Source organism: Ctenocephalides felis, unplaced genomic scaffold (assembly GCF_003426905.1).
Source record: "Ctenocephalides felis isolate EL2017-DRISC unplaced genomic scaffold, ASM342690v1 CF-g0.4_SCAFFOLD_03572, whole genome shotgun sequence".
Classification (NCBI taxonomy): Eukaryota; Metazoa; Arthropoda; class Insecta; order Siphonaptera; family Pulicidae; genus Ctenocephalides; species Ctenocephalides felis.
Window position 1 is genome coordinate 39,487,721 of NW_020539726.1, and position 13,821 is coordinate 39,501,541.

Below are 13,821 nucleotides of genomic sequence, written 5' to 3' on the forward strand. Positions count from 1 at the left end.
AATTTGCACTTCAGTATTTTTTTTCCAAAAATGTAGGATTTTTCTGTCAGTTCTTATTTATTTTTAAATATATCAGAATTTGCTTGTCAGTAGTGTTTTCTTTTAAATATCAGATTTTGCTCGTCAGTAGAGTTTCTTTTTTTTTTGAAAATCTAGGAATTTACTCGTCAGTAGTTCCTTTTTCCCTAAAAATGTTAGAATTTGGTTTTCAGTAGTTTTTTTCCAAAAATTTAGGATTTTTCTCGTCAGTTCTTATTTATTTTAAAAAATATCAGAATTTGCTTGTCAGTAGAGTGTTTTCTTTTGAATATCAGATTTTGCTCGTCAGTAGAGTTCCTTTTTTTCTGAAAATCTAGGAATTTACTCGTCAGTAGTTTCTTTTTTTTCTAGAAATGTTAGAATTTGCACTTCAGTATTTTTTTTTCCAAAAATGTAGGATTTTTCCCGTCAGTTCTTATTTATTTTAAAAAATATCAGAATTTGCTCGTCAGTAGAGTTCTTTTTTTGGAAAAAATGTTAGTTTTGCTTTTTACTAGTTTCTTTGTTCTTAATAAATATCAGAATTTGTTTGTCAGTAGAGTAATATTTAGAAAAAAATGTCGGTCAGTAGAGTTCTTTTTTTTAAAAAAAATCAGATTTTATTCGTCAGTAAAGTTCCTTTTTTCTAAAAATGTAGGATTTTTCTCGTCAGTTCTTATTTATTTTTAAATATATCAGAACTTGCTTGTCAGTAGAGTGTTTTCTTTTAAATATCAGATTTTGCTCGTCAGCAGAGTTACTTTTTTTCTGAAAATCAAGGAATTTACTCGTCAGTAGTTTCTTTTTTCCCTAAAAATGTTAGAATTTGCTCTCTAGTAGTTTTTTTTTCCAAAAATGTAGGATTTTTCTCGTCAGTTCTTATTTATTTTAAAAAATATCAGAATTTGCTCGTCAGTAGAGTTCTTTTTTTGGAAAAAATGTTAATTTTGCTTTTTACTAGTTTCTTTGTTCTTAACAAATATCAGAATTTGTTTGTCAGTAGAGTAGTATTTAGAAAAAAATGTCGGTAGAGTTACCCTTTGATTAAAAAGTCACTATTTGTTCGTCAGTAGAGTTCTTTTTTTTAAAAAAAATGTTAAGTTTTGTTTGTTAGTAGTTTCTTTGTTTTTCACAAATATCAGAATTTGTTTGCCAGTAGAATAAAAATTAAAAAAAAATGTCGGTAGAGTTTTCCTTTTTGTAAAAAGTCAGTATTTACTCGTCAGTAGAGTTCCTTTTTTCTGAATATCTAGGAATTTACTCGTCAGTAGTTTCTTCTTCATCTAGAAATGTTAGATTTTGCTGTTCAGTAGTTTTTTTTCCTTAAAAATGTTACAATTTTCTTATTAGAAGAGTTCCTGTTTTATAAAATGTCAGAATTTGTTAATCAGTAAAGTACTTATTTTATTTGTATTTACACCTTAAAAAAGCTACTTTTTTCTAAAAAGAAAACATGGGAATTTGCTAGTCTGTGTTTTTTTTTTGTAAAAATTTTCAATTTGCTTGTCTGTAAATTTTGAATAAAGTTACAATATCTTAAAAATGTTATGTAATTTCTTACAATTTCCTAAAAATGTTATGTAATTCCTTACATTTTCCTAAAAATATTATGATTTGCTCATCATTAGAGTTCTTTTCGATTACTTAAATATATCAGAATTTATCTTTTTTCCTTTTTTTTTTTTTAAAATTCTACTGGTATACTTCAATCCCATGAGAACTTTACTACACTCTCTTTTTTCATTTTTTAATTAATAATACTTAATTATCTTTTACAGCAATGCAATTGGCCCAATAATTGCAATGTGGTTGATTTTTGCTGATGGTAACGTTTTACAAAAATCCGAGACACCACTTGGTATCTTATTGTTTGGTGGTTTCGGAATGGTAACCGGTCTTTGGATATGGGGTAGAAGAGTTATCCAAACTATTGGAGAAGACTTGACATCGATCACTCCATCAACGTAAGTAATAATTAATTTTAACAATTCATTTTATTAATATATTTTAGTATTTTTTTATATTTTATCTAAATAAAATTTTAAGTATTTGCTCGTCTCGTTTGAAGAATGACATAAATTGTTCGCCAGTAGAGTTCCTTTTTACCCTAAAAAGGACGGAGTTTGCTCATCAAAAGATTTCTTTTTTTTGGAAAAGATATAGAATTTGTTCATCAATAAAGTTAATTTTTTTCTAGAGCTGATAAAATTTGCTCGTCAGTAGCGTTCGTTTTGTTTTGAAGAATGTCGAAATCGGCTTATCAGTATATTTTTTTATATTTTAAAAAAATATCGGTTTTGCTCATTTGTAATTTCTTTAGCCCCTAAATATGTCAGAATTTGCTCGTAGGGAAAAAAGTTGGAAAAAAAACATTAGAATTTTAAAAAATATCAGAATTTGCTTGTCAGTAAAGTTCTTTTTTTAATATCGGAGTTTGTTCAGTCAGTTAAGTTTCTTCTTCTTTCTAAAATCGATATAATTTGCTCGTCAGTAGAATTTCTTTCTATTAAAAAAAAACATCGGAATTTGCTGGTCAGAAGAGTTCTTTTTGTTTTAAAAATTGATAGTCAGTAGAGTTCTTTTTGTTTTAAAAAAATATGAGAATTTGCTCATCATTTTTTTTACTTACGAAGGACAGTTTGCTTGTTTAAAAAAATTTTATTCAAAAAAAGAAACTAGAATTTGCTCGTCAGTAGAGTCCCTTTTTTATTATTTTACATATTGTACTAAATTTGCACAACGTCAACAGTATTTTATTTTTTAGAAATGTTAGTTTAACTTATCAGTAGAGTTACTTTTCTTGCAAAAAAGTTAAATTTTACTCATTAACAGATTCCCTTCTATCCAAAAATGTCGGAATTTGCTAGTCAGTAGAGTCCCTTTTCCCTAAAAGTGTTGAAATTTGCTCGTCAGTAGAGATTTTTTTTGTTTTAAAAAAATATTAGATTTTGCTCGTCAGTAGAGTTCATTTTTATTTTAAAAAATGACAAAATTTTCTCGTCAGTAGAGTTCTATTTTACAAAAATATCAAAATTTGCTTGTCAGTAGAATTCCATTTTTTCTAAAAATATTCTAGTTTCCTCATCAGTAGAATTTGCTTGTCAGTAGAGTTCTTTTTTAAATATTCGACTTTGCTCATCAGTAGTAGAGTTTCATTTCTTTGAAAAAAATGACAGTTTCTTTTTTCCTAAAAATGTTAAATTAAGTCGGTCAATATAACTACCTGTTTTTTTTTTAAATGTAACAATTTGCGCGTCAGTAGAGTTCTTTTTGTATTGAAAAATAACAAAAATTGCTCGTCAGTAGAGTTTCTTTTTTCCCTAAAAAGGACAGAGTTTACCCGTTAAAAAATTGTTTTTGGAAAAAAAATTTAAATTTGCTCATCAGTAGATTTCGCTTTTCCCTAAAAATGTTAAAACATGCTCATCAGTAGAGTTGCCTTTTTTCAAAAATGTCAAAATTTGCTTGTCAGTAGAGTTCTTTTTAATATAAAAAAATATCAGAATTTGCTTGTTAGTAGAGTTTCATTTGTTTGAAAAAAATGAAAGTTCCGTTTTTCCTAAAAATGTTAAATTAATCCAGTCAATATAACTACCTGTTTTTTTAAATGTCAGAATTTGCTCGCCAGTAGAGTTTCTTTTTTCTAAAAATGCCAGAATTTTCTTTTCAGTAGAATTTGCTTGTCAGTAAAGTTCCTTTTTATTTAAAAAACTATCAGAAGTTGTTTGCTAGTAAACAAGTAATTCCTTTTTGTTTAAAAGTCAGAATTTACTCGTCAGTAGTCAGTATTGTTATAGAAAAAATATTAGTATTTGTTCGTCAGTAGAGTTTATTTTGTGTTAAAAAATAACAGATTGTTCGTCAGTAGAGTTCTTTTTTTTCTAAAAATATCAGAATTTGCTCGTCAGTAGAGTTCTTTTTTATTACAATTACTACTAACTGTCATTTCTTTCTCAGGGGTTTCACCATAGAAATCGGTTCAGCCTGCACAGTCCTCCTCGCAAGTAAACTCGGCCTACCAATCAGTACGACGCATTGCAAAGTCGGTTCTGTTGTCTTCGTAGGCTGGGCGAGCGCCGAGAAAGGAGTCGACTGGTCCTTGTTCCGAAATATAGTATTCGCCTGGATTGTTACTGTTCCTTTGGCCGGTTTGTTATCAGGTTTTATTATGTACATATTGCAAATAACAGCTCTGTAGTTGAACCAAAGTCTTCGAGTCGAAAAATTTAGATTGAAGTAAATTAAATTGTTTTTTTTTTGGAAAAAATTCTCGTTTCTACCTCATTTTGTTGTTTTAATTGATAAAAATTGAAATTTAAACAGGTTGTGTTTAAGGGATAACGGTGTGACCCAGAACTCAACGGGAAAAATTATTACGAATTTTATTATTATTAAAAATTTAGAACAAAAAATGTTTCGCGTTGTTTGTAGGTTATGGGCCCTTAAGTGCAACTTAGAGCTTTAGTGAAATTTCAACCAAATTTCGATTATTTTAGTTAATTTTTATTACTTTTGTCTATTCAAACTTTGCAACCGTAACCGTGAATAACATTTTTAAGACCTTAGGCCAAAATTTTGGCAAATTTGTCGCCAAGTTTTCAAGATTTAACATTTTTTGTTGAACCACGACTTCGAAATTTTCAAAATTAAATTAAAACTTTTTGTCGGAAAAAATTCTCATTTCTACCTCATTTTGTTGTTTTAATTAATAAAAATTGAAATTTTAACAGGTTGTGTTTAAGGGATGATGGGGTGACCCAGAACTCAACGGGAAAAAATAATACTAAATTATATTATTATTATTTAAACTTAGTAAAAATGTCTCGCGTTGTTTGCAGGTTATGGGCCCTTAAGACGGTTGTTCTTTTTTTTTTGTTAAAAATGCAAGATATTTGTTTTTGTTTTTCTCGAAATGTATTTATCATAGAGACATGCGGTTTTTTTTTAAACAAAAATTACAAAATCATAGAATATTAAGAAATTTTATATTTTTTTTTGTCGCCGTCATTTGTTAACCAGGTGGCGCCAAAGTGCACATTGCAAAATCGATCTCTTTTGCAAAAAATGATCCGACTTGTAGTTTTTTTTTAATTTGTGGCACCGCATTGAAAGAAGTCAATTTGAGAAAAACGTATTTAAAGTTTTTTATATAATGTACTAAATACACCATTTAATTTAATGTACGAAATACACCATGGTGTTCAAAGATGCTGACACATTAAAACGGTCATGTGCATGAGGTATTATAATGAAAAAGAGAGCAGCTGGCATACAATAGCTCGCGGAACGATAAAAAAACGCTTTCAGAGGATCATACATATAGAGATAAATATATCTATAACTTCGTCAAAAAATTAGATATTGAGATGATTTTTTTTTTAAATAATTTTAAGGTTTTTAGCTTTCATAATATCAAAAAATCTCAAAACCGAAACAAAGAAAAATAAAAAAAGAACAACCCCCTTAAGTGCAACTTAGAGATTCAGCGAAATTTTAACCAAGTTTCGACTTTTGTAGTTAATTTTTTTAATTTCTGTTTATTTAAACTTTGCAGCCGTAACCGTGAATAACATTTCTAGGACCTTAGGCCAAAATAATGACACATTTATGGCCAAGTTTTCAAGATTTTACACTTTTTGTCGAACCACGACTTCGAAATTTTCAAAATTAAATTAAAACTTTTTGTTGGTAAAAATTCTCATTTCTACCTCATTTTGTTGTTTTAATTAATAAAAAATTAAAATTTAAACAGGTTGTGTTTAAGGGATAACGGGGTGACCCAGAACTCAACGGGAAAAATTGTTACAAATTTTATTATTATTAAAAATTTAGAAACAAAATGTGTCTCACGTTGTTTGCAGGTTATGGGCCCTTAAGTGCAACTTAGAGCTTTAGTGGAATTTTAACCAAATTTCGATTATTTTACTTAATTTTTATTACTTTTGTCTATTTAAACTTTGCAACCGTAACCGTGAATAACATTTTTAGGACCTTAGGCCAAAATTTTGGCGAATTTGTCACCAAGTTTTCAAGATTTAACACTTTTTGTCGAACCTGTGACTTCGAAATTTTCAAAATCGGTCGACTTTGAGAGCCCCTGGTGTAAAAAAATTGTACTAAAGTTTGTAGGCAAGTTGCGTCAAAAGATGGCGCATTTAATCAGGATTGTAAAATTGTATAATATTTGATAAGTTTGTTTTTGAAAATTTTGAGTAAAAAAATAAAAATAAAAAAATTTACTAAAATGCGCCACGCAAAAACTGTCATTTTTAAAGTTTTTATTTTTTTTACTCAAAATTTTCAATAATAAACTTATCAAATATTTTACAATTTTACAATCCTGATTAAATGCGCCATCTTTTGATGCAACTTGCCAAAAGACTTTAGTACATTTTTTTCACACCAGAGCCTCTCAGTCGACCGATTTTGAAAATTTCGAAGTCATGGTACAACAAAAAGTCTCAAATCTTTAAAAATTTGAGCAATTGTGTCATTAGTTTTATTCTTAAAAGTCAGCGTATTTAATCAAGGTTGTAAAATTGTAAAATACTTGATAAATTCATTATTGAAAATTTTGGGTAAAAAAATAAAAACCAAAAAAATGCTCGTCAGTAGAGTTCTTTTTATTTAAAAAAAATATAAGAAAATATAAGATTTTGTTCACATCTAGATTTTTTTTAATAACTATATTTGCTCGTCAATAGTTTTTTTTTCTAAAAATGTCAAAATTTGTTTGTCAGTAGAGTTTCTTTTGTTTTATAAAAATGTCAGAATTTGCTCGTCAGTAGAGTCCCTAAAAATGTTGAAAATTGCTCGTTCATTTTTATTTTAAAAACGTTAGAATTCACTCGTCAATAGAGTTCTTTTTATTAAAAAAAATATTGCAATTTCCTCGTCAGTGGAGTTCTTTTTGTATTAAAAATAATTATCAGAATTTGCTCGTCAGTAGAGTTCTTTTTATTTAAAAAAATGCCACGGTTTTTGCCCAGTGCATTTTACTCACATTCAGTTCAAATGATTTCTGTCGATTTTTCGGTTTTTATTTTTTTACACGAAATGTTCAATAATAAACTTACCAAGTATTTTACAATTTTGCAATCCTGATAAAATTGCGCCATCTTTTGATGCAACTTGCCAACACAGTTTAGTACATTTTTTTAACACCAGGGGCTCTCAAAGTCGACCGATTTTGAAAATTTCGAAATCATAGTTCAACAAAAAGTGTTAAATCTTAAAAACTTGGTGCAAATGTGCCATTAATTTGGTTTAAGGTCTTACAAATGCTATTTTACATTTGAGCATTTTAGAATCCTGGTTAAATGCGCCAAATTTTGGTGCAACTTGCCAACACACTTTAGTACATTTTGTTTACACCAGGGGCTCTCAAAGTCCGCCGATTTTGATAATTTTGGAGTCATAGTTCAACAAAAAGTGTTAAATCTTAAAAACTTGTTGGAAATGTGCCATTATTTTGGACAAAGGGCTTACAAATGTTATTTTACAATTAACCATTTTAGAATCCTGGTTAAATGCGCCATATTTGCCAAAACACTTTAGTACATTTTTTTCACACCAGAGGCTCTCAAAGTCAGCCGGCTTTGATAATTTTGGAAGTCATGGTTCAACAAAAAGTGTTACTTTTTAAAAATTTGGTGACAAATGTGCCATTATTTTGGCCTAAGGTCTTGGAAATGTTATTCATGGTTACGGTTGCAAAGTTTAAACCAACAAAAATAAAAAAAAATAACCTCAAAACCCTAAACTTGGTTATAATTTCACCAAAACTCCAGGTTACACTTGAAACCTCATAACATCCAAAAGCGAAATAGTGTTTTTTCCGTTGAGTTCTGGGATACCTTTTGTATTTAATTTAGCAAGTCGCTAGGAAAGGCGTTAGTTATATATAGACTTGTCAGTATTATGATTATTTATTTATTTATTTATTTCGGCCAGCGGCTGTACTTTTAAGTGCTTAATTAGGTACTATTTATTATTAAAATTGATCTCACACACATTTTTTTTCAATGTGAGGTCGACTTATGGGGCAATTCTGCCATAACGGAGTTAAATTTGTGAAAATGTCGATCTATTTGCCGTGCAATCAGGCGTATTTTACATATAAACAAGCAAGGAAGAATGTTATGATAACAGAATCCTCGAACATGCCTCCGGACTTGTTTTTATGTAAAATACGCCTGACCGCACGGCAACTAGATAAACATTTTAACATTTACACTATGTTATGGACTCCCTTACGGCAGAATTGCCTTGTTAATTTATTAATTAGCGTTAGATTTTGCTTTCAAGGTAGTTGATCTAGTTATAAACGTGTTAGTTGTTACTTAAAATTGTTAAGACATCTTGTTATTTTATTTAATAAACTATATTAATTTTTTTATCATTTTTTAACCAAAGATCAGGACTTTTTTTTAATAATGCCATTTTTAAAAGTCAATGTATCATTTATTACCTCGTTTTTGTTATTTTAAATATCAACTACATTAATTCTTCTATTAATAGTACCATGCTAGTATTATCAATTAGAGTAATACAACTGTTATTTGTTAAACAATATAGTTACGTTTAAATTACATATAAGCTGATGTGAAAATTGTTATATTATTTTTTATATTAGAAATTATAAAGTACAATGTCAATTAGCTTCGTAAGCATTGAAATTGTGGTTGTTTCACTTGAATATGTACTTATCTTGGTTTAATAAAATATCATCATGTACACTTCAAACTTAATTTTCATTTACCAAGAACTGTGACAATGTATATAGTTGCATGCGATCAGGCGTATTTTCGCTTTGTGTGAGTGTGTGTATGTATGTATGGATAAAATTTTTCGTCCACGTTTTCGTTCGCATGGATCAACCGATTTGAATGGTTCAAAAAGCATTCGATTCCTATTGATAGGGAGATGTGCTGTTTAGTTTTTGCAAAGGCAGGTCCAGCGGTTACGGAGATACGGAGCAAAGAGTACAGAAAATACAAATCAAGTTTTTGAGAGAACGAATCACCCGATTTGAATGATTCAAAAATCATTCTATTCCTGTTGATAGGGAGATATGCTGATTAGTTTTTGGCAAAGGCAGGTCCAGCCGTTACGGAGATACGGAGCAAGGAGTGCAGAAAATAGAAATCGAGTTTTTGAGAGAACGGAGCATCCGATTTAAATGATTCAAAAAACATTAAATTTGTAATGACGGGGGGAAGTGGTGATTAGTTTTCGGCAAAGGCAGGCCCAGTAATAAGTAACTAAGAGAAAGTATTTACAATGGAATGACAAATTTATAAGAAATAAGTTATATTAATTACTTAACGACCGACAATGTATAAAATCTACACAAAAATGGTGTAGGACATTTACAATCATGTTTACTTATCTTTGTTTACAATAGAGTGAGAAATTCACAAAAACTGACTAATAATAATGTATTTATTTATTCATAAGCAAACCGTAATCAGAAATAATAGATATTATTTCAATTATTTAATGACTATTAAAAAAAAGTAATAAAAAAATAGAAACTAAGAAGACGAAAGATTTAGGAGTATTGATTATGGAATAGCAAATTAGGAATGATAAATAATGCAAAAATTTAAGATGTTAACATGTTAAAAAGTATAATACTTTCCAAACAAAAAAATCTAAAAAAGAACAAATTATACATTAAACAAATTATAAAATATTGAGAAAACTGAATTTCCAGGATTAAAATTCATTTACGAGATATCTTATTCTTTATTAACTCTGCATTTAATAGTTATTTTGCCAGCCATTTCGAAGATACAAAGCTAAATGTGCAAAAAATAGCAGTTTTTAAGAGAACTAAGCATACGATTTGAATGATTCAGAAAACTGTCTTAATTTTAATTCTGGCTAAAATTCTAAAGCTCACTTATATACTTTAAATAAATAATTTCAACTTTGCAATTCAGTTTATTTAATTCTTATAAATATCAGACAATGTTACAATATTACAATATTAATAATAGTCTATTTGGAGACATTTAATAGTCCTTGAACATTTTATAACAATACAGGAAATTTCAGCAATTTGGCTTAAGGGGCACAACTAGTGTAACCGCCTAAAAAAAGGTGATTTTTGGAAATTTATATTGAAAAAACTACTTTATCAATCATTTCAAAATTTTAGAAATATGGTTATACATGTTTTAAGAAAAAATAGTAAAATTTTTGAAGAAAAAAATTAACTATTTTTCAAGTTATCGTCGATCTCCAACGACGCGACAAAAACGAGACCCTTAACTGCTCCAGTGATTCCGGTCTCTACGTGGATGAAATAAAAAAAAAAAATCTCGTTAAACTAGATAATATTGTCTGTAAAATGAACTACGACAAAGAAAAAAAAAATCAAAAATAGACAAAACAACGGCGTTTTAAAAAATAGTCGAATTTTACCCAAAATTTTGGTCGTTTTTGGACTGCCAAATTTCGATCAAAAAATCGATAGTTCATTTTACGGAGAACTATATACAGAACATGTAAAAAAAATTTGATAGTGATCGGATCATTCGTTTTTGAGTAATAACTGCAGCAAATTCGGAAAATGCTGTTTCGAGAAAAACGCGTTTAAAAATAAAATGATCGTTGTACTATATACTATATATATACTTTTTAAATGACTGTAACTCAAAAACTATTTGAGATATCGATTTGAAATTTTAATATGTTATTTTTAAAAGTGTAATCTACTAAAAATCGATTTTTTTCAAAATTTCACACTAGTTGTGCCCTTTAAAGCTTTTCGTTCACCTTTTATATTTCTATTATGTCAACTCAAAATGCACGATGCGCTCGCACCCTAACAAAACTACACTCTGAAGTTGGTTGCCCGTGCGAGCTGTCATTTCGGACAGTTTGCAATTTTAATAAATAATTATTTTGTTTCGGTGATGAGGAATGTTTTATTAAAATAATAATTAAATAAGCATATATAGCTATTTTCAGAATTCAGTAAAAACTATTGTTTTGTGATGGGTGCTCAGCAAAGTAACGCCAGAACTTTGACAGTTGAAAATGACGACCCGACTCTTGTTATTAAAGTTTCGGAAGAGGTTGTAGAACGATTGAAAGGGAAATTAAAAGGTGATAATAGATAATTTTAGTAGTTCCTGTTGGTTTATGTATTGCTAAAGTTATTGCACAAGTTTTTGACGAGATATGTGGTTATGCAACTCTGGATGAAACATAACCTAACTTTTTGACAAGTTTGAAGTCTGAAGAAAAACTTTAAGGAAACACTTAAGTAATTGCAATAATACTTTGTGGTGCTCCAATAGTACTTTTAATAATTGTTGTTATTACCTACTGGCAGGAACAAGTTTTAATCACTTTCACTATTTTATATATTCTATTATAAACATGAAGTACAATTTCTATTACTATTATTCCTTTAGCTCAACAAAATGAAGCCCTACAAGAACAGCAACAGGCTCCCCAAATAGTGTCTAAATCTGTCCAACCGCAGAATGTAGACCCTTCCCAAGCCCCGATATACTACTCTTACCCGGGAGTCAGTTCTTTCCAATTGATGAAAGAAAAAGAGGAACAAATCCGAAGCAACGACCAGTACTGGCAGAGCCGTATCAAAGAAAACGAAAGACATCAGAAGAAAATGAACAGCACCCTTGAGAAGGAATACGAAGCTGCAGTAAGTCATAATTTGTATAACTTGAATTTGAATAATTTTATTACATTGGCAATTTTTGAAATTTAAAGTTTCAAAATGAGAAAATCGTTAGTTTTGATTCTATTAATGACTTAGGGAAAGACAATTGTCAATCGAACAGTTATGTTAAAATACAATTTAATTTAATAAAATTAGGTTTATCAAAAATTTATACCAATTGAAGTCCCTTTTCCTGTAATTCTACTTTGTTAGTCAGTAGAGTCCCTTTTCCTTTAATTCTACTTTGTTCGTCAGTAGAGTCCTTTTCTTGATTGTACTAAATTTGCTCGTTAGAATTCTGTTTTCTCAAATGGCATTTTGTAAGCTTTTTTCAAAAAGTTGTTATTAAGTTTGCTCGTCAGCAGAGTCCTTTCATTTTATACGATATTTTTCTCTTGTTAAATGTTGAAAATTGTTTTTTATTTTGCTCGTCAGTAGAATTTTTTTTCCTAAAAGTTTTAGAATTGGTTATTAGAAAATTTCGTTTTTTTTTTGGGAAAAATGTTGGAATTTGCTCGTCAGTAGAGTTCTTTGTATTGTAAAAAAAATTGCTTGTCAGTAGAGTTTTTTTCTTTTAGATGTCGGTAGAGTTCTTCTATTTTAAATATTGGAAATGATCGCCAGTAGAGTTCTTTTTTCCTAAAAATGGACAGAATTTGCTCTTCAAAAAAGTTCTTTTTTTTAAACATAAGAATTTAATCGTCAGTAAAGTTCTTTTTTTTAAAAAAATATAATTTGCTCATCAGAAGAGTCCTTTCTTTCCTAAAAATGTAAGAATTTGCCTGTTAAAAAATTTTTTTTTTGGGAAAACAAAAAATCAGAATTTGATCGTCAGCAGAGTTCTTTTTATTTAAAAAAAAATATTAGAATTTGCTTGTCAGTACAGTTCTTTTTATTTTAAAAAATCATCAAAATTTGCTCGTCAGTAGAGTTCTTTTAATTTAGAAAAATTATCAAAATTTGCTCGTCGGTAGAGTTCTTTTTTAAAAAAACTAACAGAATTTGCTCGTCAGTAGAGTTCTTTTTTTCCTAAAAATTGCTAGAATTTGCTCGTCAGTAGAGTTCTTTTTTTTGGTAAATAAAAATGTTAGAATTTGCTCGTCAGTAGAGTTCTTTTTATTAGAAAAATATCATAATTTGCTCGTCAGTAGAGTTCTTTTTTCTAAAAATTGCTAGAATTTGCTCATTAAAATTATTTTTTGTGGAAAAAAATGTCAGAATTTGCTTGTCAGTAGAGTTCTTTTTATTTAGAAAAAATAACAGAATTTGCTTGTCAGTAGAGTTCCTTTTCCCATAAAGAAAACAGATTTTGTTTGTTAAAATATTTCTTTATTTTTTTTTTTTTTTGAAAAAATGTCAAAATTTGGAGAACAAAATTAGAATTCGCTAAAAAATTATTACATCTTTTTTTATTTTCCATAAAATATTTTTGTCTACTAATAATGGATTGATTATTCAAAAAATGATCTAAGCACAGTCTAAGCGCCACTCCGGTACAAATGTTTACCCAAGTGCGTTTAGACTGTTTATGTACTGGAGCACTATTCCAATTTTGTGAAAACTATTGAAAAATGTGAAAATGCCGCCAGTTAAGCACAGTATAAGTGAAAATGTCGCACAGAATTATTAGCAAATGCGTTTAGACTGTGACTGTACGGGAGCACTTTTTCAATTTTGTGCAAATTGGACAACTATTTTTTTTATTTTTTTGAAATTTAATTCGAAATGAAATGACGATTGTTAATGTTCTGGAGATAAATTGATTTATGATTTGCATTTGATTTGCTCACTCAGATATAACAAGATGGCAAAAATAATTAAAGTTACAGTATTTGTAATAATATATTTGAAAACGTTTAAAATTCCTCGAATATTTCATTACGGTACGGGAAGTTTCAGCAATTTGCCTTAAGGCACGATGCCATACACCACTGTTTATCTTGTTTATTTAACATGATGCACTGTGTGAACGAATATTAAAGAATTTATTAATCATCAATCACTTCATTTCTCTAATAAAGGTTCAAGTCCTAAATGTTAATTACAATGACAAACCGATCATGTCATATGTGAAGTATGACTTCAATTACATTATTGTTTTT

At 28.8% G+C, this 13,821-nt stretch overlaps 2 protein-coding genes across 2 annotated transcripts in view; both read left to right on the forward strand.

The window, feature by feature from the left end:
* The window catches only part of LOC113387641 (sodium-dependent phosphate transporter 2-like), a 28,376-nt gene extending 24,073 nt beyond the window's left edge, over nt 1–4,303 (forward strand). The window contains exons 7-8 of the mRNA XM_026624997.1: nt 1,797–1,982; nt 3,976–4,303. Coding sequence (XP_026480782.1) covers nt 1,797–1,982; nt 3,976–4,216 — 427 coding nt within the window. The 3' untranslated portion in view covers nt 4,217–4,303. The remainder of the gene's footprint in view (nt 1–1,796; nt 1,983–3,975) is intronic.
* A 6,596-nt stretch (nt 4,304–10,899) lies between these two features.
* Nucleotides 10,900–11,932, forward strand: LOC113388465. Its single transcript, XM_026625841.1, has 3 exons — nt 10,900–11,136; nt 11,448–11,701; nt 11,876–11,932. Exons 1-3 carry the CDS (start codon nt 11,025–11,027, stop codon nt 11,930–11,932), a joined length of 423 nt encoding a protein of 140 aa, XP_026481626.1. The 5' UTR covers nt 10,900–11,024.
* Nucleotides 11,933–13,821: the final 1,889 nt, after the last annotated feature.